Raw genomic sequence first — 26,353 nt, 5'->3', positions numbered from 1 at the left:
GTCAGGTCTGAGCACTTAGTGCCTCTTTGAGTAGCATCGTGCAAGTATGAGGAATATATGCTTTTAACCAAAACCTTATTTTGATCTGCTGCTGTAGATTTCTCACAGTTCATATAGTATGGCAACTAGTTTTGTATTCTACTATTAACAGAGGACAGTCAGGAAAAACTTAAATTCATTTTTGTTGGTCTTGCACCCTGAAACCTTTGGTTATCATAGTACAAGCAAAGAACTTGGTTCAGCATATTGGTGATCATAAGTTCTTTATCTTAAAGTCTTTAATGCACATCTCTTGTACTCTCTTCATTTTTTTACTTTATCTCAGTGTTTAAAAACACTTCTTTTTGTTTGAGATATATTTTTATATACTTGCTTCTGTGCTTAGCGTTGCTTTGTATATAAAGCATACAATCTAACTTTTCAATTTGAGAAAACTGGGACAGCTAAGGAATATGGGACTGCTTTGAAGAGTAATCTGGGTCAGATGTGCGCTATGGCCTACAAGACCAGGCTAAAATAGTGCCTTTAGAGCAATGCTCTGCATGAATAGAACAATCTTTCTAGGTAACTCTGAGGACACTTGTACTTCTACTGTATACTTTTGAGATTAAAATCCAGTGTTATGTCTGTTTGAAGAGTTACCTGTAGATTATGATCTTGAGGTTAAAAATGTACCTTTGTCCAGGGAAGACAAAGACCAAGTTTCAGACTGGTACAAAAGCATGGCAAGAATACTATGAAATCAGTATGCAGTAACTGTGTTGGAATCTGCTTCTTCACTGGGAGAAGTTAACCACATAAACATTGAGCTGTGTAACGGTGTTACTGTCTTGAATTTGGTGTGCCATTGAAATTACATTTGTATTTTGTTTTCTTATCCTGTGGTCTTTACTTTGTTTGTTAATACACTTGGATATCCAAATCTGTATCAGACAAGTGAATATGCAGGGCAAAAGCGTGCTATACTATGCTTACTATGCTATATTAGTGAAATCTCAACAGGATATGTTGGCTGTCATGTTGCAGCTGCTTGTAGTGTTACCAGATTGACTAGGCAGCTGGATTAGAATGTAGCTATTGCCCAAATCAGTATTATGTCTATAAATAGGAGAATTCCATGAAAATATGCAAGAGGCTGACTTTTCCTGAAGGACTGATTATGCTACTTCTATGATGTGGCTGGCCATAACAATCAGAATGGTATAACAGAAGAAATAAATTTGTGCATTAAAACGTCGTGATTTATGATTTTCAGATGTGTTGTTGCTTATATGTTTTTTTTTTAATGGTGTTTGTTATACTTAGCCATATCCAGAAGATCCAGCAGTGTACAAACCACTCTCCCAGGAAGAGCTGCAGAGGATAAAAAATGAAAAGAAACAGAAACAAAATGAGAGGAAACAGAAGATATCAGAGAATCGCAAACACTTGGCTAGCGTACGGGTTGTACAGAAGAACCTTGTCTTCGTGGTAGGGCTATCTCAGCGCCTAGCAGATCCAGAGGTGAGCAGTTTGCACTTGCTGATCTTGCTCTTAACTTACTGTCAAGGAACCATTGGAATACCTTTGTGCCACCCTTGTCTGTTTCCCCGATGTGTACAAAATGAAGCAGCATTGAAAAGATTCACTGCTGCTGAGGCCCCCTCTTAAGGAACCCACTCAGCTTCCTCCTCCAAAATAATCTCAATTAGTGTTTGCCTTTGCTTTTGGGAGTATAGATGCTTCCTTAAAAATGACTTGTTAAGCTGAAAATAAGCTTAAGAATTTTTTTTAGATACTAAGTTTTCTAGGCTGGATCTGCTGACACTATATAGCTGGGTCAGGCACCACCAATTCTAAAATGAGAGAGCTTGGTTGGATTATAAAGAACAAATATAAAGTGTAGCACAAACATGTAGGGACAGAAGAAAAAAAGCTAATACTTGTAGTGTAACTAGGAAGGAGCATAAGGGTGGTGTCAATTAAAGGAAAAAAAAAATGGTAAGAGGAAGACCCAGGAAAGAGTTGGGTTGCCACTCTGCATCATAAAAAATAAGCTTTTCATTTCAGAAATCTGATTGTGTTTAGAATGTTTTATTTGCTTCCATCACCAGTCAGCTGCAGGTGGCTAATGGAATTAGTAAGTAAAGGTGTTTTGGATCCTCTTGTGTTGACATGTTCTTGTGGAAACTGTGAAGGCCACACTGCCATATCTTATCAGGAGTATAATCTGCAAGACCCTTGAAGGAACTCTTCTGCTTTACTCAGGATTGTAGTCTCCTCTAGAATGATGCCTGAGGGTGGTTGTAGGATCTTTCAAGAGGTTGTAGATCAAGTGAAGAGCAGTTAGAAGAGACCAGTGAGTGAATGGTTGTCTATACAATGTGCCCTGTGGTTCTACAGGATGTTCCAGATGTGATTAATGCAGTTAGGTATTGAAGACATTGGTGTTCCCTTGAGAAGGGAAAGGAGGTGTTTAGGTAAATAAGTTTTTGAATCAGTATAGTTTAGCTGTACTGTCTGGTGTTGATGTGATATGAAGATGGAGCTGGGGAAACAAATCTTCCTTTTTAACCTCTCAGCTTATTATCTAGAGCTGGAAATACCCTTAGCTTACCTAGCTTTAGTCCGAGTAGTCAGTATTTCTGCACCTCCTTCCGTCACAGGGATAGAAGAATAAAAGCTTTTGGTACCAAATGTGTCAGATGCGTTGCCAATTCCATTGGCATGCAGGTAACCGTTATTCAAGAGAATTGCTTAATATGCTGGAGATGCTCCTGCTTGGCACAGGGTCCCTGAATGGTGGGCTATTACTAACTGATGCTGGGAAGGGCAAGACAGGAGTATTTTTTTTTTCTTTAGGGATGTGATATTTGCTAATTCATTTCAGCATGGTGGTGTTTCTGAAATGTTTTTTTCTTACCCCGGGAAGAGTTGTGTATTGTCTTCCCATACTTAGTCTGGTCTTCTGAAAACTCGTTTATTCTTCCTCTTTGGAGTGTGGCAAGTGACTGAGGGTTCAGCTTTGTCCCTATTGTTCCTAGTAGTTAATATGTCTGGATGCAATTTTAACATGGCTATTTTGAAACTGGAATTAATGTGTGTGTTTTGGTGTGGTGGTTTGTTTTGTTCCCCCCCCCTGCCTTTAGATTATAAAATAGATAGATACATATATCTCATTCAGCATGAAATATTCCTGTATCTTGCCAGGATAGGGTTTGAGTGTTCTGAGTACTGAAAGAAATTTGAAAAATACAACATAAAATGTGAAATATCCTTCATTTAAGTTCTTTACTGCAGTGGCAATGTACTCTGTATTGCAAGTAACCATGTTTTATGTTGGAAAACAAATCTACATCTACACTCTCTCCTCCTCCTTGTAGAAGAGAGATGGCTTTTATTATTTAAAGGCTTTAGTTGCACAGTTACACAGAAGAATAAGTACAGCCCTATATGAATTAACTTCCCAGTATACCACATTAACTTTCTTTTCTTGTAGGTTTTGAAACGACCAGAATATTTTGGAAAATTTGGTAAAATACATAAAGTTGTCATTAATAACAGCACATCATATGCAGGCTCACAGGTAAGCCCTTGTGATTTATTTTATTCTATTTATTTATTTATTCCTTTAGAGAAAATACACGTGTGCAAAGTGAATCTGGGGCTCCCTATTTCAGATTAACCAATAGATTAAAGAAGTAAAAAGAAAAAAAACCACCATTGCAGAAAATCAAATTGCTGTTAAGTTACTGCGACATTGTCCAACCAAGCTCAGAGCTGGATGTAAGATGCAAAGTAGAAAAATATAAAACTGGGAGACAGGATGAGAACCTTCAAAGAAGCAGTAATGTGGTATTTATACACTGATCTGCATTTCAGAGATAAAATACGTTTAGTTAAGTATTTTAAAAACTTTTAAGCAACATTTAGATGCATTTCTTCTGTTCCTCATTCTTTATGCATAGTATCTAAATTTCTATGAATTTTACAATTTTTGTCAGTTTTCCCGTTAAAAGCATCTAGCCATGAATGTACCAGTTTATGAAGTGAGGTGCTAAAAAAGCAACTTAATGGTCAGATCTGATTTGGAGATTTAAAAAAAGGTATATTTTCTTTCCAGGGTCCAAGTGCCAGTGCATATGTAACCTACATCCGGTCAGAAGATGCTCTCAGAGCCATACAGTGCGTCAATAATGTGGTGGTAGACGGCAGAACGCTTAAGGTGGTAATATTTTTATGTTCTTATGTGTATGTGCTAGGACGCTAATATATCAGTGTATAGAATAAAATTTTATTTTTATCCATACGCTTGTGTTGATGAATAAATATGTCCAGTTTTAGATTTTGACCTGTTTTCCTAGCATTAATCACAACATGGAAGTTCAGTGGGCTTCCAGTAGGCAATATTTTATGGGGTCAGCAGGTAATTTCTTAGAGCAAATCTTTAAGACAAAGAAAGAGATGCACTACCTTCCCCTTTCCACAGTGGCTTTTTTGCTGTATAGCACAGTGTGAAAATCTGATTATTCACTTTTACAGAACATTTCTGTAGTCCAAACACCACAACTCTCAAAAGCTCTCTGCAAAGTTGTTTTTTCTGTTTGATAGCTGTGTAAACAGATCTTCAGGCTAAGTTGACCAAATCGGTGGCTGTAGAAAATATTCTAGTTAATATTAATTTTTTGAACCTACTACAGTACATTAACCCATTTCATGTAGTACAAACTCAAAACCACTTATTTGGCTTATGATTATGAATGCAAATATTTACTGAGGTTCCCTAATGTTTATTTAGATTGGATTAAAATAGAAATACATCCCAATTATCTAATTGTCAAGCGTATAGGTTTCTTAAAAATGGACTTCCTAGTCTGTATGCATCAAAAATTGCATTGTGATGGAACTCCAAATCTTGGGAATGAAAATTTTTTTGCAAATAGGGCTTTTTTTTTTTTCTTATACTATAAAACACATTTTTAGCCTCCAGTTCTTAAGTAATGATTTTTTTTCTTTTCTTCAGGCATCATTAGGTACAACAAAATATTGCAGTTACTTTCTAAAAAATATGCAGTGTCCAAAACCAGACTGCATGTATCTACATGAACTGGGAGATGAAGCAGCCAGTTTCACAAAAGAGGAAATGCAGGTAAGTGTAATGAATGGGAAACATATAAAATGTAGCATGTATATAATTTAGTCTAATATGTAGCCTTTTGGTGAATGTTATGGCAGAGAGGAATTTTGAAATCCAAACAGTGATTAACCAGTTGAATATTCGAAGTGGACAGTTAGTGAACTTTTTTTCATTACATGCTGCTTTTAAAGGCTGAAAAGTCCACTGAGTGTTCAGGAGTCAAAGAGATGGAGATAAACTCTTAGCCAAGAATTCAAATAACCTTGAGTTTGCTACTTGCCCTTTGTTCATACTGATACAAGGTAATATATGTAATGTTAAGTATCTGTGGAAGAAGTTAGTGCAGATCAGTGTTTTCCTGTAGGTTTTGTGTGTGTGTGTGTGTGTGTGTGTGTGTGTCCAGTTATTTTGACTTAACTATTGTACTGTGGTTTGACCATGCTATCTGAATTCTGATATCTCTTTTACCCTGTGAAGGGTATAGAAACCACTTGGAAATAAAATATTAAAGATGACTGTAATATTGCATAAATACTGATGCAGGGATTTTTTTTTTTACTATTTCAACATCAAAATGCTTATTATCTAGAGTAGGGAAGCAAGTAGATAGGTAGCTTTACTCTCTAAAAAGTGCGTTTTGTGAGGTCTTTAGGTCTGGGTCTTTCCATGAAGTATGGTAAAGCTTTTAAACTCATTCTCAAGTATGGCAGCCTTGCATCCCTACTGTAATTTTTCCACGTGGTCTGTCCATGAAGCAGGTGGTCCCCACCCCTAGTGCTAACACAAATGTTGTACAAGTAGATTTTTATTTCATGTTTTGGTCTGATGTAAGCCAGAGAATGAGGAAAAAAATATCATCTCCACAAACTAGAGGTTATTTCTGAGGATTTTGGGTACATTTTCATAAATTAAAAAAGTACTTTGGTTCAGATGAAGAGTCCCTGTAGTATATATTTTGTCACAATTAATAGCAATAGGAGGTAAAATTCAAGGAGAACTTGCAAACCAGGCCACCTTCCCTGTTCACTACCTACATCTGTTATGTTATACATGTTTGAGGGTAAGTTCCTGTCTAGGTGTTTTAGTTTTTCTTACAGAGCTGTCAGATATGCGTTTATTTAATCCATTTTGAACCTGCTGATACTGTCAGCCCTATAGCCTTTTGTGGCTGCAAGCCCCAGAAGTTCACCAGCTGTTTTGTAAAGTGCTTTTTTTGCCTCTGTTAAACCGATCCCTAGTTAGTTTTGTTAAGTGTACGCTAATCCTAGCATTGTAATACTTGCTGAAAGCAAAACTCTTATTCTCCTTATCTGTTACTTTTGTGATATTGTAAAACTTGATCTTCCCTCTCTCAGCCTTCTCTGCAAATCACACACAGTTTCTTTATGAAGTAGTTAGTTTCTGTGATAATTAATGTTGCCCTTCTCTATACCTTCTGTGCCCTTCTTAAGATGCAGAGATCAGATGCATCACTCATGATGTCAGGGAAGCAGAGTTTAATTTAGTATTCCTCAGTGTTTTGTGTGTAGTGTGGTCTGTGGTTGGTGGGGTTTTTTTTAAGTGCCCTTCCTAGTGATGCCCAGCACACTTTTTTGTGTGTGTTTGCCAGTCTATAATCAACCAACAGTTTTGAAGATCTGTTGACAGTAACCTCAGTGTCTCTTCTCTGAGCTGTAACATCCAGTTCACAGATCAATAATGTGTTAGTATGGTTTAGGCTACTTTTCCCTTGGTGTGTTACCTGACATGTCTCCGAAACTTATTCGCTACCTTTTTGCCTGTTTGAGTTCTCTGGGGTTCTTTTTGAGTTGTTCATTGTCAGCAGGGCAGTTTACTACACAAAGAGCTTGATACGGTTAGCGAAGAACTTGCTTTTCACTCATTTCTCATGCATGGTGACAGTGTTGTATAAAACTGATGCCAGTCATCAATCCTCACTGCTTGCTTCTGTACCCTAAAAGTGACCAGAAAGTCATACCTTTACTTTTCTGTCTTTGAACCAGCTTCAGTCCACACAAGAACCTTTCCTCTATCCCAGGGCAGTTTTGCAAATAACTTCTGGTGTGAAATCTTTATTGAAGGCTTTTTTTGGAAAATTTTGTGGATCTTCTTTATTTGTGCTTGTTGAGACTATCACAAAATTCCATCATGTTAGTGAGGTAGGATTCCCCTTTACTGTTCAGGTTTGTTCTCAGCAGATTGTGTTTATCCATTAACTTCTCTCTCTTTTTTTTTTTTTTAAAGATAGGATCTTTACTTTCTACAAAAAGGGATGTAGAAATGGCAGTCTGTCAGTTCTCTGGCCTAACTGCCAGTTTCAAGTTGATAGGCCACTTGCCTTGGTCAGGAGTTCAGTTTTACATATGACTTCCTTCAGAAGTCTTCAGTGGATTATAGTTGATCTTAATGAAACTTAAATGAATCTTCTTGTCCTGTTTCTTGTTACATTCCTTAAGTTTTCTTTTTGATTTCATATTTCCTTCTGTGAAATCATTGGAAATTACACAACTATTGAAAAGTGTATTGTGCTTTCAGTGCACCAGCCTTCTGGAGTTTGGGTTAGTTTTTTGCGTTAGTGAATTTACAGGTCCATTTGAGACTGAATGTTCATTGTCACAGGCTTTGTCTCTATTTAAAAAAAAAAAAAAAAAAAGGAATTGTCAATGGATGAAATTACGTTCTAGGTTCAGTAATTGTTAATAGACCTAAACATTGTGACAAATTGAATAGAACTGGTAGAGTTCCAGGAAGTCCCTGAAACTGAAGTTTGGAATTTAGGTAAGGTAGGTTGAAGATGCCAAGTTTGGCCTCTGGACTACTTTTTATAAGATACAATTACTGCAGGCTCCTATAAGGGATTTTAACCTTGTTTCTTTCTTACATTTTTGTGATAGGCAAGTAAGCTTAGGACTGGCCTGATGTTCCTGGCCATGATGTTCAGTCCTTTGCCACTGAAGTCTTAAGCGAGTTAAGATATCTGAGGAGGTTTCTTCGTAATCAGCTGCTTAATGTTTGCAGTGCGGATATGTGCCATTGAGCTAGTTACTTCTATTCATGGTGGATGGCAAAAAAGGCATTTCCAGGGTGCATTATATCTCATAAAGTTCGCATATAGCTGAACCACATTTCAGAACCATGTTCTTTTTCTACTGTAGGTGGTAGCTTGGGTGTAGACACTGACAAAAGTGTTTGTGTCCTTTTTTGAGGGTTGTGTAGGTTGGCCACATAGAGGAAGAGAGTTTAGTATCAACCAGTAATGAAGAACTGGAGATACTTAGAGTGTTTGACTGACTTGGTGTATGCAAATGGCGTATGCAGTTGCTTTTCTAAAGGAGCCTGTAAGGGAATTTAGTTTCTCAGCAGTACTGTTTTTTGAATGTTGACAAATACTCCCACTCAATTAAAAAAAAAAAAAAAAAAAAAGCAAGTTAGAGTTTTCTTTTAGACTGTATTATTTTTCTAGGAAGATGACAATATTGCCTATGCGTCAATTCCATTCCTGTTTCAACAAAACATTTCTAAAGGGAATTAAGTAATGTAAAAATGTTAATTTTTAAGTGTGCAAGTATTTCGAGAGCTTTAAAATCAATGCTAAAGATGTGACAGACAACAATACACATGTTCCAGACTTCAGATTCAGAAGGCCTGACCATAAATCTTTGCACTTGTTTCCTTTGCTAAAGGACATCTCTCAGTATCTGGAAACTCTAGATAAAAGCTATTGACAGCTTCAAATTGCCTATTCTGTTTTTCACCTTAATTCAACTCATTGCAATACTGAACTTGCAAATAGTAATTCTTAGGTTGGAGTGGCATAGCAACCTTCAAAAAATGTGAATGCTCATCTTGAGTTTGTTTCAGATGTTACTTTAAATGTCGAGGTGGGGGTGGATTTTGCTGGATTTGTTTTAAATATTTAGCCATAGAAAGTCAGAGATAAGGTAGACTGAAAAATACTCTTCTTTCACTCACCAGATTCTATATTCTGGAGCTGGATTGGGCCTCCTCAATTTCTGAACACAAGAAATTTTTCTCAATTAATTCATTTAGTTAACTGAAAATTTGAAATATTATTTTATTAAAAAGAATATGATTTATCAGTTATCACTCAGAATATACTCCTTGTCATACGGTACTTACTCAAACCACCTCAGCTGTTTTCATTAAACCAAAATTACTTCAATTTTTAAACTTTTGGTTTAAAAGAGAGACTCTTTGCTCCTTCCCATCTTCTGAAAAGCTTAGTATGGTTGAGATTTCAAATATAAACTGCCTTGGAGATTTAGCTGTGTGCGATTTAGAAGGTATATCGTGAGGCTCTTGGTTAGAACTGAAGAGCAAGTTCTGATAAGGTTAAAAATTTTCTGTTTTAGAAATCTTAAAAAAAAAATATAAATTGGTAAATACATCCAATTGATTTTTAGGCAGGCTTGATATTGGTTGAGATCATATCTGTGCTGAGCAGGGAAGCACTGTATTGAGTTTCAGTCAGGAGTGACCTGTTAATTGTTAAAGCTCAGTTACTAAGCTTTGGAAAGTACATATGTACATTTACATAAATATATTTTTTATGTCTATAAGATATATATTAAACCAGTATTTATTCATCGTGAGTTTCTCTTCCCTTAGGCGGGTAAGCACCAGGAATATGAACAGAAACTACTGCAAGAATTATACAAACTAAACCCCAACTTTCTCCAATTATCTACGGGTACAGTTGACAAGAACAAAAACAAAGTGACAGCACTGCAGAGGTATGATACGTAAGTACTGATACTGGATTGCCTGAGTATGCTTTCTTCCTGGTTATTCTCAAAGAAAACTTTCTTATTCCTGTTGTGTTGCGTGGGTTGACCTTTTTTTACTGGCTATTTTACGATGAACTCTTATATCCATTTTCTTCATTCATAGACATATGCACCACTTTGTTCTAATACAAAGCGAGTGTGAGTCCTGGTAAATAAATGTTTTTCTGCTATGTGCATTTGGATCACTCATTCAGAATAAGGTATTCCTATTCTGAAAGATGACTTTGTATTTTATATTTGCATAAACACATAATATTTATTAAAGACGAGATGTCAGCTTTCTTGGTATGGTATCATGATGAATGCAGTCTGTATTCTCGCAGCTGAGACACCTTGCAGTCTTGATATGTGTTTTTTATTGTGTTTTTAAGATCATGATTTATAAGTGCAGCCTTACATTGGGTGTAAGGACCTTGGAAATTGAAAGAAAAATCAGTTTTTCTTTTGTGTGAGAATTCATAAAATATGAATAAAAGACTTCTTGCTTGCATCTAGTAAACAAAAAATATGTATTTTTCACCGTGTTGTAATGGCAGATATCACTTATTACTGTTGAAGTAGTTCGTTCAGTAAGTTATGAAAAGATTTCTGTCCGTGTGAGTACATAGTCATACAAAGATAAATGAAAGCCTAAGGTCATCAGTCCTTATGTGAATTATGCACTCAAGTCATAGAATATCATGTTAACAATTTCCTTCACTCCTTTTTTAGGATTTTCATAATGAGGTGTGCAGAGTGGAATGTAAAAGTTAGATTGCACTTTGCATGCACCTTGGTTCTGTAATCAGGATTTGTGTTGTGTGCTGCTTTATCCACTGCTGAATTTTTTCAGACAATAATTTGCCACTGGCAGCATCACTGCACAACAGTTTAAGCAAGGAAGTGGGTACTGTACCTAAAATATTGCAAATGAAGCTTGAATTAGCACAATGTAATTCTGAAAACTGGTATCCCAGCTGGTGGACTGGGATTATTTTCTTTAACTTCTGGAGGAAGTGTTATGTTCTTTGACTGCAAGGGGTCAGGATGTCCTATTTGATCTTAAGCACTTCTTGAGCACTGGTTCAATATGGACTTGGAAGGTAAAGTGCAGTGAGTAAAGAAAATACACTACTTCGTGCATGTGGGTATTATTTTATGTTTTAAGTCTGAACTAATCCCAGTAAAACAAATGATACCAGTAAGGAAAGAATGCTCTGTCTTAAAGTGCAGCAAACTTTTCAGCCTTCAGAACGTGATTACGAATGGGAGTTTAGGAAGTCTATGGTGCTAACATATTACTCTAAAGGCAACAAGTGGTCTGGACTTAATTTGTCAGCTGAACAGCATCATCACAACATAGATGCTGTTCTTTGCTAATGGCTAAGCACAACCTTTTGGGTTGAAGAGTGAATTTCTTGTAGCTGGGATTTTTAGATGTTTCTTCAAGTCCTCTCTCATCAATACAAAATGTAGCTTGTGAGCAGTGAATGTGTGTTCTTCACAGCTTCCTACCCAATTGAGTTCTCATTTTTCTCTGATTTGTTGATATAATATTAATATTTCTGGCAGTTTGTCAGAGCCTCTGACGGTTTTGTGGTTCTTGTGTTTCTGGGGTGCGGGATTTCAGTTTCACTCAGGAATTGAACAGGAGTTCTAAATAGTAGCTGTTTAATTATAAATATCCAGTAGTTAATAACAGTTTCTTAAACTGTACATGAATGTTTTTTCACAATTTTGTTCTAATTTGAAAGGTCAGACCTTTTTTCTTGCTGCTGAAGGCGAATGTTAAAATCCCTCAGTGCCACTCTATTTATGTGGGTACTCTTGGTACATTCTCTTACAATTAGAGGTATATTCCCCATTTAAAACAGATCAAGCTCTTTTTTTTTTTCTTCTTTATTTCCTTTTCCTGAAGAAATGAAATGGATGCTTTCTTAAGCTATAAGTGGAAATGCTTGTGAAGCACTTGCTGGTCTTTTAGAGAACAGCCCTTCAGAAACATGCAGCTTTGAACTTAACAAAAACCTGCTCCCCCTTGCCCCCATCTGTTAATGGACTGAAAGTCTTGTTATATCTAGATTACAGCTCATTTTTGTAAGAGTCAGAATATTAAATGGCTGGCATTGCACTGATGATGATGTGTCTTTATTTCTTGATGTTCAGTATCTGATCAACTCTCCAACTTATTTCAATTGTGGACAAAGCAGAGATCTGTAAGTCAGGTCAAGGCTCTCATCTGTGTGCATATTGAGTAGGTATATGAGAAAAGATGGAGGTAGAACATAAAATCTTGCAATATTGAGATTGATAGTAGCTAATAATACTGATTTTTTCTGAATAGGTGTAGGAAACACTTGTGTTGCTATAAGCAGCTATAGGAACTTCCAGATTCTGACTGTGAACTTACTAAATTGACCTAGAGATGTCAAATACATGTTGGACCATGTAATAAGAGCATATTAATGAACGGGGCATCAGGAGGAACGTAGGTATTTTAAAAAAAAATTGGCAAGCTTGTATCTTATGAAGACAGTACTTGGACACTAAAAATGGCATCCTAATTGAAAAATTAAAAGCCAGAGTTAATATGAAGGAACTGGAGAACAGAAAGGCAAATATTTTACAGTAAGATTATAGGGTTAGCAAATGACATTGTATTTGAATGCATTGAGTTATAGATATTACATCCCAGCTCACTTCAATTTGTATAAAATGTTAACTATTTTCAGAAAAAAAAATGGGCTTTGAGCCCTCTCTTGAACTTCGTTCAGATCTAATGTAAACTCTGAAGTTAAATTTCATGTTGCATGATAAAAGGGAAGTATTTGTGGCTGTAAACTAGAAATGAAGGGAGCAGTAACTTGCCTGAACGGTCTGTTGGTCTGACTGGTCTCATGATCTGTTAGTAAAACTGTGGACTCTTGTGTAGATGTAAAACACAAACTTCATCTGTTGGGGCCAGTCTTGATAGTGCCTTGGAGAGAAAATATTTATTAAAAAAGAAGTTTAGTCTATGATTTTCAGAACTTGCAAATACTTACAGGATAAAGCAAAGAATTTAGAATGAGGTGTGTGTAGGTCTGGATACTTGAAGCTGTTGATGGATTTTTTTATTTTTTTTATATTTTTTTTTTCCTTATCCTCCAAATGGATGTTTGGACTTCAGCATTGGCAGAGCAGCTATATATTCAGTGAAGAAAACATTATACCCCCCAGTTTTCTCAATCCTCTCCCTACCTTACTAATTCTTTTTTTTTTTTAAGTCATCACCATTTAAAATCTGAGAATATCCAGATACATCTATCCTTATGGATTATCTGGCACAAGGATTCATTTCCTCAGTGCTTAAAATTTTTAAAAACACTTTCTTCATAACTTGAACTCTTCTTTTTTTTTTTTTTTTTTTTTTTTGCTCTTGCCTTTTTCCAGACCCAACAGTAATAACAAAGATGCCTGGCCATCATTACAGAGTTCAAGTAAATCAGCCAACGGTTTAACAATGGAACACAGGAAAACGCCTCCTATATTAGAAAATGGCACAGACCCAGAACACATGACTCCAGATGGTGCAGACTCAGATTTCGGGTAATTGTGCTGCCTTTTATACTTCAGATAGCTTGCTTTCTCTCTCACTAATTGATGTGGAGGGAATGATTTTCCAGACTCACTCTCTGGTGGGAGAGCTGGATTCAAATCCTGATCAGGTCACAAAAAGCTGGGCTTAGCCTATCCCATGTCAAAAAGACTGATTGGCAGATTGTGCAGGAAAACCCTAATGTAAAGTTAGTAAGTAATGGCGCAGTTAAGGGCTGAGGGGAACTGAATAATCATGGGATCAACAGCTTATATAGCTGTGGTGGTCCCAGACACAGAGCTGAGCCCACCATTTCTATACAGAAGCTTCCACATAGTAACGTGCTAGTTGCTATACATCAGGAGGCTTGTCACTTGGAAAAGCTTCAACAGAAGGAAGCTGAATGCTAGGGCTGAGTATCTGTCATCTCTTCACAGTGGTGTGTTCCAGAAACACAACTGCGGAGATAAAAGGTTCCCTGATTATCACTCAGTAGCAGGAACAACAGGGTAGCAGATTCAACTGAGGCTTCTTTGAGCAGAGGAAGTAAAGATCCGCTTGCAATAGCTTCCTCATTGCTAACCAACATTTTTTTCCTCTTTTGGTGCCCTCCTTGAGCAGAACTGGGGTCTTCTTCCATTGTAAGCATTATTTGCAGTTCTGATGGTAGTCTGTAGTCATGCCATTTTGGTTTTTTTGGGGGACCTCCTTAGGTAATATCTGTTGGGCTCGTGCAGAGGTTGGATGGGAAAATAACAAGGTAAACCCTAATATTTAAAGAGGTGGTGTTGCTGATTAAGTAGCTGATCTTTGTTGATGCTAATGCATTAATGTTGTGAGTGCTGTTGAAAGTGGTAACTGCTTGTTAGGCTTAATAGCCGTACCATTGAGATGTGATCAGAGATCCTATGGTTGCATCTCAGTACTGACATTCAGCCTCCTTATCTTTTCTCAAAAGAATGTACCAAAAGTAGGTAAAAATACTGTACCCAATAGATAATGGATCTTGTTTATTCCCAAGGGCTGGGAGCCTGTCTACAATGTAAGCGTCCTTAGGCAGGTTCCAGTGTATTAAACATTTTCAGCACTTAAATTGTCATTAAAAGTTGTCTTACACATAGCTTTTTGAACTGCAGCATTGTGACTTTCTGTAAGCAGCTTTGGAAAAATAATTTGGCTGGAACATCAACTTGACAGTCAAAATAATTGTATAGTGAAGTGTCTACAGCCAACTTTTGTGCTATAGGTACTCAGAAATTACTAACCCAAGGCAGTTTGTTCCAACTGCAAGTACTTTATTCATGCTGTTCAGCCACTGAGTAGAAGGTATTTCTAAATCTTCACTGGAGTAATGCTTATTTACAAGTATATTCTCCTGATTTTTCTTTTATAGTCATAAATACTTGAACTTCAGTTATGTTTTTGAGATACTGACTCAATCAATGTTCTTTTGCACAAAAATTGCATTACTCTTATACAGTTTATTTAGAATGGGGAAGAATTAATTCTCCTGGGTTTTGACTCTAGTTATTCTGGGATGGGGAGAACAAATATGAGGGAAGCAATCTTATGAATTTTTGACCTTGATATGTGGCTCTGTGCAATATTTAAACTTTGCAGCAGCAAGGGGTGGGTGTTTGATAACAAGGTGTAGCTAAAATCTGAAGTTGCACCCAGTTAAAATAATTACTATATATGTATTTGCCTTATGCCTGTCATGCCTATGGTTTGACTCCTATTCTGGCCTCTTGATGGAACTGAAATTCCTGTTCTTACTTTTGGTCCTTGTTTGTAGGACTGGTATTTTGGGTTTTGCAGCCTGATGCTTGTGCATCTTCTCTTATAGGTAGATAAAAATTGAAAGTACGTTGAAGTTGTAAAGCGGAGATTTTAGTCTCAACTTGAACTAACGCAGTTTCATTAGTCTGGTATTTAGTGTAATTGGGGCAACTCACTAATGTCTGTCAGAATCTTGAATCCTGAGATGTGCCATTTCAGCTGAGTCATGTTAACTCTCAGTGAATAGCTTTCTGAGGTGGTTTTCTGCTGTATCTTATATTCTGTTTTCTTTACAGTTTTTGGCAGTTTTTTATGCTATATCTTTTTCTGTGTTTTTCCCCTTCTGTCATCTCAAAACTCGGTTTTCTTACCTTAGAGCTAATTTCTGCTAGTTAAAGCTTGAAGGCTAGTGGGAAGCTTAACTTGCCACCAGGTCTAAATACTTAATTTAATCTTTAATCTCTCCCCAGATTTATTTAGGACTTGTGTGGGAACTGACAGCTTAGGTATTTGGGAAACAAATCTGATCCACATTTTCTCTCCAGTAGTAGCATAGAAGGAACTGACTACTACTAAATGTTGCTATAATACAGAACTCCTGTTTTTTTGAATCATATAGAGCTACTATAAATACATTTTAAACTTTCCTTTTGCTCCTTAACAGGGCAGTCAACAAGCAGAATGGAGAGTGGTGGGAAGAAGTATTACAGTTTATGGCAAATTAATGGAATGCTTGTGACTAAATAAACTACTCATAAATAAGTGGACTTGTTTTCCTTCGCTGTTCCTCCTGATTAATTTTGCTTTGTCTTTATATGAAGGCTTCTCTATCACTACAAAAGCAAATGTTGATTTTCGTGTTGAATACTTGAATATTTGTCTCAATGTCTCTTTCCCCTCCCACTTTTGCAGCCCTGTCGACAAACCTTCAGATTCCCTCAGTATAGGAAATGGTGACAGCTCCCAGCAGGTAAGATAAAATCTATGAAAATAAGAATTGAGTTTGAGGATTTGGTGCAACTTGCAGTTGGAGAAGCAAGTACTTTCTAAAGTGTATCATAATTTTAAGCAAAAATAAAAATGGTACTGCTAAGTTGATTTTTATATTTCACCTTGTACTGAGCTACATATTAACTAACCTAGTTGCAGCTGAAAATTCTAAAGAATTTTTTCAACAGTATGAGTGAAGAATATTTTATATATAAACACTCATGTCCTAATTATTTCTCTTCTTTTCTTGCCTATAGATAACAAACAGTGACACACCTTCACCACCACCTGGTTTAACAAAACCAAATCCAGTCATACCCATCAGTTCATCTAATCACAGTGCACGGTCTCCTTTTGAAGGGGCTGTAACAGAATCACAGTCGCTCTTCTCTGACAACTTTCGGCACCCTAACCCCATCCCTAGTGGGCTTCCTCCATTCCCCAGCTCTCCACAGACTTCAAATGACTGGCCCACAGCACCAGAACCACAGAGCCTCTTCACATCAGGTATGTGCACAGCTTACATGGCTGAATGTTGCTTGCTTTTGCAACTCATCTCTAAAACTGCGTGGAGCAAAAAACTCTAGGACTTGCTCTGTACTGTTTTGTGGGATTTTTTTTTCCCCCCCTTCACTAATGATTACAATTTGTCACTTAACTACAAATGAATTGCACTGATGTAAGGGTTTCTTCTAAAAGAAACATTAGTTTTCCAGCTGTGTGTCTAAATTGTCAAAGTGCTTATTTTAGTTTTTCTTATCCATGTGCCTGTTTAAGTATTAATATGTGACGTATGCTTAATGTTATAGGTGAGGGGAGAGTGGGGAAAATATACAGTGTCAGTGTAATAATCCATTACAATCTGTAATTCTAACATCAGAAGATATGCAGTGGAATTCAGAATTTTCTTTAGTATCTGAAGGTGCCCAATATTCCTTTTTCTGAAGTGAGACTATATGCATTCGGAAGAGATAAAAATATATTTAATTGTATCAACTGAAAGATACCTGTGCTTTCCAGGTACTTTCCTGTAGAATACCACTTCATATCAGTGAAACATCATCTAAGATGTATTTATATAGTCTTGGGAATGGTTAATGGTATTTAAGACCTCACAAATTCTAAATCTGAGAGAGCTGTTAGAAAAATTAAACTGTCAGTAATAAATAGAATGTAAACAGTACTTTAGGACACAGTTTACTTGGTGATTAGTCATCTTTTGATGTTTATCTGACTTCTGGGTGTCATAATCCTGTTTGTAAACAATATTTATTACCAAGAAAATCAACTGCTGCTAAGGTACTGTATGCGCCAATTTTGTGAGGATTAAGTAGCAGTGAGGGGCAATTTCCAGATAGTAGAGATCTTGTTTGTTTCATAATTAATATAAAATGTATGCTTTCTATTTAAATAAGAACACAAACTACAAGTTTTTGCCTGTCTAGCAACTCTTTATCTATTGTCATGGATGTTAGAGTGAAAATATAAGTATAGATTTCTGTTCCGAGATACTGAGCTTAATTTTAACTACTTAAAGCAGCAGACTAGTTTCCCTGCCAGCAGAGGGAGTCAGTGTTGTGAGTGATGCTACCTTGTGCTAGTTACCATATTGTGTTACCACAGTTTTGAGGAAAAATACTGTGAAACTAGACCCAGCATTCACTGAACCTGAATAGGAAACTTAAGCAATATAATGAAATGAAGTAGTAATTGAAACTGCAAGCAAAGCCTGATAATCCTTTTTTGCAAACATTGCCTTTTGCAATATCTTGTAAAGCAGTTCCTTATTTCCTTTTGTTTTATCAAAGTGTCTACTCAAGAATTTGGCTTGTTTTTCTTAATGGTAGACAGTTGGGTGTTTGGGTTTTTTTTTTTTTTGTTGGTTTGGGTTTTTTTTTAGCCACTACTCAGAGGATCCCCCTTTGAGAGGAAGCATCTCTCCACCTTTCATGTACAGCAGAGCTGAAACACAGCAGTAATACTGAAAGCAAAATACTGAACTGAATAACAACCTTATTTAAAGTCTGCTTGGTCACACTTCCATCAAGTAATATGGGTGTAAGGAAGGTTCTAAGCAAGTGTTTGCTCTTTCTACTTGGTGCTATTACTGAAACTACTTATTTGACAAGGCTTCTCTGTAGTTCAGGAACAGAGCAATTCTGCAGTAAAAATACTATTTCTTACTTCTGCCACTTCACCTTAAGTGGAAATCAATGACAGCTCGATCTGAAAATGGCATTCTAAGCTGATGAATAAGGTGTCTTTGGGGAATGTGTAAAGTATTAGATTAAAGATAACTGGCAACATAAATTCAGATACACTGAGGCTGAAATTTTATATGGATAAATACTTACTAATTCTTGTTCTCAATCCTGTTCCTCTTGACAGAAACTATACCAGTATCCTCCTCCACAGACTGGCAAGCAGCTTTTGGGTTTGGTTCCTCCAAACAGCAAGAGGACGACCTAGGGTTTGACCCCTTTGACATCACCCGCAAAGCCTTAGCAGACCTGATTGAGAAGGAACTGTCAGTCCAAGACCAACCTTCCCTCTCGCCCACATCTCTTCAGAACCCTACCCCACACACTACAACTGCCAAAGGGCCAGGCTCTGGATTCCTGCATCCTGCTGCACCCACAAATGCCAACTCTCTCAGTAGCACCTTTCCAGTCATGCCACAGAGGTTTCCACAGTTTCAACAGCATCGAGCAGTTTACAACTCCTTCAGTTTTCCAGGCCAAGCAGCTCGCTATCCTTGGATGGCCTTCCCACGCAATAGCATCATGCACTTGAACCACACAGCAAATCCCACCTCAAATAGTAATTTCTTGGACTTGAATCTCCCACCACAACATAGCACAGGTCTGGGAGGGATCCCTATATCAGGTAGGTGAATCGAGACAGCCTTGAATATGACTTAATTCATGCTTTCAGCTTCTCTGAGCCAGGACAGGAAAAGGGGGAATAGCCAGTTACAAGGGGTAGAGTGGTATCTCTTGACTGTCATACTAAGTTTATGAGAAGAGGGAGGGAGGGATATTGTTTTAAATAACCCCTTTCCATTTTTTAAAAATTGTGTCTGGATGTTTAGCCTTGTAATATTGAGCTTTATAAGGAAGGTGGAGTATTCTGTGCCCGCTTAATTTTGTGCCAAAGGAGATTGATATTTTAGTTCTTCAGTCTTGCCCAACTGGCTTTCCTTAAGAGTAGGCCTTGGAAGCGCATTGTGACTTCCTCGTCAACATGCAGGTGCTGACCAGAGTTCCTAAAATTGTGCAAAAAATTGTAATGATGGTAATTTGTGCCAGATGTCTTGGCTGGGTTGTTCCCTCTTGCGCATAACCAAATGGCTGCACAATAAAACATTCAGTGCTGTTCATTTCTCTACTTCAGATGGCCTTAATATTATGCTAATTTTTCACTGAATGGATGCTTGCAATGTGTGTAAGAGGATTCATCCTGATTGTGAGGGTTGTGATGTTGGGGGAAAATAAATGTGCAGTCAGGCCAGCTAACTGTAACAATAACTGTCTTGATTAAAATCTCTTCTGGAGTTTGAAGTACTTCCATGCTTCCAATCTAGCTTGGCCCAAACAGATTTTCCTTTCCTAACAGGGGAAAAAAAAAATGAGTATAATGTACTTTAGGTGGAAAGTCTCTGTAAGCTCTTTGTAGCCTTGAGATGGAGAAGACTACTTGAAATGTTGCCAGTGTTACTTTCTTTTCATGGTCCTGAGAAGTACTAGCCATAGTACGTGAAAATGATCTAGAAAAAGTGACTATGTGTTTTTGATGCTCTAGTACCAGAGCTACTTTTGGCTGTTATTTCCCTGTACTTTATCCTCTTTGAAGACTTGTTGAAGCTATAGTGCTGCTGTAGGGTCCTTAGGCTGATTCATAGTATAAACACTTGGTCCAGACTACAAATGTAGATAGTTCAAAACTCTTTATACTGCCAATGGCAGTTTTTAGACTAAAATGGCTGAGACGGAATCAAAAATGCAGCATACATAGCACTGCAAATTGTGGCTCACTTTCCCCTAAACTACATAGAATTTCCAGAAACAATGCAAGACATAAAGTTTCAACTTTACCACTCAGGTCTAAAAATTGCTAGTTCAGGGGGCCAGTAACAAGACTGTCTTATGGACTACAGACACCTGAAAAGTCCTTTAGTGTTGAAAAAGATCTTTTCGTAGTACAAGTTGATTCTAGGTTTGCAAGAGTGTTCTTTAAATAGCATGAATTTAATTGCCTTCCGCAGTTTGAAAGTGGACCTCTTTGTGTCACAGATCCTTGGTATAACTCCTGAAGAGCCAGTTACGTGGTGTGGTTGATGCACAGCCTGTGCTGTATTTTCCCCCATATGTTTTAAGGCGACACAGAGTTGATATTTAAGTATATCCTTTTTTGTATGTGACTGCTAGAACCAATTAATCTCAAAATATTTTTGGCAGATACAGTGCTAAAAACAGAAAATAAACATCTGCTCTAGTCTCTAAGGAAAGTTCCTTTGAGCTGGTCTTAATCTCTCGTTATAGAAAACATTGTGAGTTGCCTGGCTGACAATTAGATAGCAGCAGTTGCTGCAGTGCAAACGCTTCTCAGCTGATCTACGTGTTGGCTTTGATATATCTTCAAACAAGAATCATTTGCACAAGCAGACTACTCTTCTTGTTGTCAGAAATCAGCTAAAGTCTCAGTTCACGTTTTGTTTGATGGGTTGTGGATTTCTATCGTTTATTTGGTATTTAGTGCCTAGGGTTTTCTTTAGTGATCTGCTTCAGAAGTACAAATAATTTGAAAGTCAGGAGATGCCCTCATACCTTTTTTGTATGTAAGTGTAGTGACTTCATAGTTACCATTTTATTGATTATTCCGTCTTTCAAATCCCTATCTAGTGTACAGGTGTCTCAATGAATTCCTTTTATATTCTTTTTGAAAGAATAAATCCTGTTCTTTATGCTTGCTTTTAATCTATCAGTAGGAGGTATGTAATTATAGAATTTTACTAGTTTCCTCATTTGATTTACAGATAGAGCTGTCTGATGGGGTTGGGAGAGGAAAATGGTGTACAGAGAAATCATGTTGATGGGACTCTGTTACAGCGCTTTATAACAGACTCTAGCTGACCTGCTAGAAAGGTGGTATGTACCCTAATAGCCGTTCAGCAGTACAGAGAGATTAGTTGTGGTATACCCAAACCTTCTTTTTGTTAGCTCTCTTGTCAGTCTGTATTAGGATGTTTTAGAAAATGTCATCAACTCAGCTGTTTCAGATGTAACAGCAAAATAAACCTAGTGCAGGTAAAACTTCATTCTGTCTTTTAGTAGGGACTCTTAACTGCTGTTGAAGTTGCATGTTTCCAGATATCTTTGATCGCAACATTTTCCAGGACTAGAAATTCCAAAAGCAGATAATAGTGGACAAGTAATTAAAAACAAACAAAAACCCACAACCACCAAAAAGCCCAACATACAAAGCAAGCAACACTCATTCTGTGTTTGCTCTATTTAATCAACCCTTTTCAACTTTTCTATTTCATTTATGTGAAAACAAGCAGATCTACAAACTTTTATAATATCATATGAAGATAGTATAATATTTTCTAGACCTTCTAAACAAAATTTTAGTTGATTTCACCAGGTGTATTTGTGGTTTGGAAGCTTGTATGAAGAAAATGACATCTTTGAAGCTGCTTCTGCTTTAGGTGGGCATTAGTATTCACATGAATTTGAAATGCTGATATGTGACACATTTAAATGTAATGTTCTGAAGTTAACTTTTGTTTAGTTGAGAAGCAGAGCTGTTGTGCTGTACTCATAACCACACAGCTCCAAGTAGGGCTCTTTTGTGATGTGCATCAGATTTAAATGGAGGGACACAGGCACTACCTACATTTTTTGGTTTTTTTAAAGCTTTCATTTAAAAATAATTTCTGAATGGAACTTAGTAGCCTGTTTCTCAGAGGAAGTAGTATTTATTGAACTCATTCTGCAGTTGCCAGTGATATGACACATGATTGACTTCGTAATTTTATTATACATATAGATACTTGAAATGTGTCGTATTCATCATGCATACATTTGTCCCCAGCTCATATTTAAATGAACTTTCTGATTGACTGATTCCCAAACTAGCAATTTCTTTCTCTCCCACAGTATCATTTTGCAAACCATCACAGATGTTACACATTTTCATTGTAAAGGACAATTTAGGCTTGTTGCTGTTCTCTGGCATGGGATGGATTAGATGATTTACTGTGTAGTTATAAATGTGTTACTGTGTTTCCGGAGAACCATGGGTGGCATGATTGTTGCTAAAAGCAGTCTTACTCCAGGTTGTAGGCAAGCTATCCTAAGAATATAGGACAGTGGCTGTCCTTATTCTGCAGATAATGCCAAAGGAAAGATCCACTGACAGCAGTGTGGGTGGGTACTTTTATTTTTATATTACTTTAGGATAACAGGAAACTCTTTGTAATTTGATAGCTAATACGCTGTCATCTTTGCTACCCTACTGCCTGGTACTGTGTTTTAAAATAGTAGGTATAGTATTGAATCATAGAGTAAAGCAGGTCTCAGATTAACAGTGTGTTTTGAGACAGGTGCTTATAAAATGAGGGTCATGCATATTAATAGTGGAAAGATAGAAAGGTTAAATTGTGTTTTCTTGAGCTTACTGAATGCTTGATTATTATTGATTTTATTACATAGAAGAAGTATAAGAACAAATTTACACCATTAAAAGTATGAGGAAAAAGTTGTAAATTGTTAAGTCTGCTTTTCCTGTCAGTTTTATGCAAGATGAAATACTTGACATTTTCAAAAAGACTGGCTGTTATTTCATTTCTTAATTTCATAATTATCCTGAACATAATTCCAAATGAGAACTTAACTGTAAGAACTTATCAATTCAATAATAATAATGAGATAGTTTGAAATTTGAACTCTTCCAAGACTAATGCTACAAAATATTGTGTGTATATTCTTACTACATAAATCATTCAAACCCTTTGAGTTGGTAGGATCCACAAGTATCATCAAGTCCAACTTCTGACTCTGCACAGGGTAGCTTAAAAATTAAAACATAGATCTCAGGGCGTTGTCCAAATGCTTATTGAACACAGGCAATTTATGTATATTGTACATGTATCAGAGATCTAAGAGGAAATAGTCAAGTGGATACAGAGGCAGACGGGAAGCATGAAAAATTAAATCCTGCGTAGGGTAGAGGAAGAAGAAAGTTTTACTTGTTGTTCATGAAGATAACATCTGTAAAATCCATCAAATTATTTTAGCCATGAAGCCCATTGATGTGGGGATTGTGGTAGATTTCTGTGCGCTGTTCCTGAAACTTCAAAACAGGGGGCTTGAATGTTGTAGGTCTTTGTAGTTAAAATATAATTGACAAATCAAAACCTGTTGTCTCAAGACCTATTTGTTTTGATGTTGTGGCTTCTATCTCTTGAATATGCACAGCCTAATTGATGGGATTATGTGTATTTAAAGATGAGATTGAGACAATAAATAGGTAGACAGTTATATTAAGTTTGGGTGCCATCCAGCAATGATTTTAGTGATGTTTTTCTATTCTTTATCAAGACACTGAGTATGCAGGCACATTTTTGAGTCTTGCCTACATTTTAGTTTTTGTGAAGCAACAACTGGTAGCAGGGAGGGCAAAGCAATTAAGGTTATATTAAGAAGGTCCAAGTTCTTCACACTTGAGTCCTGAGCTCTTACATATTGAAACAACTTACGGTGTTGCATCTTCTCCCACTTTCAATTTTCTGGTCTCTGTGCCCCCAGCTATTGAACTAGTCTTGAACATCGAATCCTTTCTTGCCCAGTGCTACCTTTTGGACAACATTTTAGTAAAACAAGCAAAGATCCCTACATGTTTGCTATGACCATCTTGCTTAAGACTTTATTTGGACCACAGCGAAAGGTGAGATATCAGAATTAGCACTGACGTGCTTTGCCTTTAATACTAAGAGTCCTTATCTATCTTAGTATTTTCTTAAAACATAAGAAATGTGTGCCCCAAATGGAAATGAGGTTATTTGACCTTTGTCCTTTTGACTTTGTCTCTTCAGGTTGATTCTTAATAGTTGGTTCTGTTTACTGAACAAAGGAAAACACAGCTTGTTTTATACAGAGTCATAGAACCCAAAAAATTGAAATCAGAGCATAGTAGCTAGCACTTTTCTGTGACCTTAGGATAAATTACTGTGGGATTTTGGGGGGTTCTGCTTCTGCTACTGTATTTGGTTTGTGTGGCAATGTTTTGGTAGCAGCAGGTGCTACAGGGGTGGCTTCTGTGAGAAGATTCCAGAAGCTTCCCCATGTCTGACAGAGTCAATTCCAGCTGGCTCCCAGATGGACCTGCCATTGGCCAAGGCTGTAAGCAATGGTGATAGCACCTCTGGAAGTTAAGAAGGGGGAAAAAAACTGCTGTGGAAATGGCATTGGAGAGAAGAGTGTGAATATGTGAGAGAAACAGCCCTGCAGACACCAAGGTCAGTGCAGAAGGAGCAGCAGGAGGTGCTCCAGCTGCTGGAGCAGAGATTACCCTGCAGCCTGTGGTCCAGACCATGGTGAGGCCAACTGTTCCCCTGCAGTCCATGGAGGTCCATGGTGGAGCAGATACCTGCCTGCAGCCTTTGGAGGACCCCACACTGGAGCAGGTGAATGCCCAAAGGATGCTGTGACCCTGTGGGAAGCTTCTGCTGGAGCAGGTTCCTGGCAGGACCTCTGGAGAGAGAGGAGCCCACACTGGAGCAAATTTGCTCTCAGGGTTTGCGGCCTTGCACTCTGGAGCAGTCTGTTTCTGAGGGACTGCACCCCATGCAAGAGACCCATGCTGGAGCAGTTTGTGAAGAACTGTGGCCTGTAGGAAGGATCTGTGTCGGGGAAGTTCATGGAGGACTGTCCCGGGTGGGAGGGACCCCATGCTGGGGCAGGGCAAGTGTGAGGAGTTGTACCCTGAGGAGGAAGGAGTGGCAGAGAAGATGAGTGATGAACTGACCGATGAGTGATGAACTGACCGTAACCCTTGTTCCCTGACACTACCTGTGCTGCTCAGGGGAAGGAGAGAGAGAAAAAAAATCAGGAGTAAAGTTAACCTCAGGAAGAAGAGAGGGGTGGGGGGAAGGTGCTTTTGAGATTTGATTTTATTTCTCATTATCCTACACTGATATGATTGGTAATATATTAGTTTTTCAAAGTCTAGTCTGTTTTGCCCATGCTAGCAATTTCTGAGTGATCTCCTGTTCTTATCTTGACCCACAAGCCTTTTGTTATATTTTCTCTCCCCTGTCCAGGTGAGGAGGGGAGTGATAGAGTGGCTTTGGTGGGCACCTGTCATCTAGCCAGGGTCAAGCCACCACAGCTACTATGCCTTTTTAAGAGAGGGTCTGACCCATGTAGTATGGCTGTTGAATTCAGCATGTTGTGAAACTTAATTCTCCAAATGCTTTGTGCAGAATGCATTTAATCCTATACTGTAGCAACAGTCAATATGAGTTAAGCACTGCTCACGTCCCTTTATTTGGATGCAGTGGTTAAAAGAGCATTGCTACACTTTTTAATCTTGACCTGACAATATGTGAAAGGTTTAATGCTGGTTTTAAGTATTGATGGCCTTACTTTTAACAGTAAGAGATTCATTAGTCAATTATTTTTTTTTCCTAATCCTGTAAAGAAGACTCCTTGCTCACTTGGTCTTCCTTGATGTTTGGCTTCCCAACTGCAGCTGGACAGAAAGAGTGGCAACTGAGCATCACCTTTTCTGTGGCTGCCTGTAGCTGAAGTCTTTCTCTGATTAGGTATAAAAATGGAAAAGAGGAAATCTGGCAAAAATCTTGGCTGATACAACTATTAGTTTTAGGTGCTGTGTGTGGCGCCTCTCAAGGCTTGTATCTTTCTGGAATGCGGAAAGTGACTGTGTTACCCTGACATAGAGGTCAATCCTTATTTGAAAATAAAGGCCTGAATACTACTCTGAAATCATGAAATGAAGAGTACTGTTTGTAAATGACCCTCACCGTTGCATAGATCCTGTGTGTCCTGTTTTCCTCATCAAAGATGACTGGTTTTAGTG

The 26,353-nt window shown here is 37.6% G+C and overlaps 1 protein-coding gene across 9 annotated transcripts in view; it reads left to right on the top strand.

Annotated features, from left to right (window-relative positions):
• CNOT4 (CCR4-NOT transcription complex subunit 4) overlaps nt 1-26,353 on the top strand; it is an 81,657-nt gene that overhangs the window by 42,588 nt on the left and 12,716 nt on the right. For 4 of the 9 annotated variants that reach the window (XM_080343758.1, XM_080343759.1, XM_080343762.1 and 1 more), the window contains 9 exons: nt 1,306-1,503; nt 3,479-3,565; nt 4,103-4,204; nt 5,003-5,128; nt 9,746-9,870; nt 13,336-13,491; nt 16,172-16,229; nt 16,507-16,756; nt 18,638-19,135. In XM_080343758.1, the coding sequence (XP_080199884.1) occupies nt 1,306-1,503; nt 3,479-3,565; nt 4,103-4,204; nt 5,003-5,128; nt 9,746-9,870; nt 13,336-13,491; nt 16,172-16,229; nt 16,507-16,756; nt 18,638-19,135 (1,600 nt within the window). Of the gene's footprint in view, nt 1-1,305; nt 1,504-3,478; nt 3,566-4,102; nt 4,205-5,002; nt 5,129-9,745; nt 9,880-13,335; nt 13,492-16,171; nt 16,230-16,506; nt 16,757-18,637; nt 19,136-26,353 lie in introns of all 9 variants that reach the window. The other 5 variants (XM_080343764.1, XM_080343761.1, XM_080343763.1 and 2 more) reach the window with 3 other exon arrangements.

This window comes from Nesoenas mayeri (genome assembly GCF_963082525.1).
Source record: "Nesoenas mayeri genome assembly, chromosome: 1".
Classification (NCBI taxonomy): domain Eukaryota; kingdom Metazoa; phylum Chordata; class Aves; order Columbiformes; family Columbidae; genus Nesoenas; species Nesoenas mayeri.
Note: the sequence above shows the minus strand (reverse complement) of the source record. Positions and strands in the feature narration are given on the sequence as shown.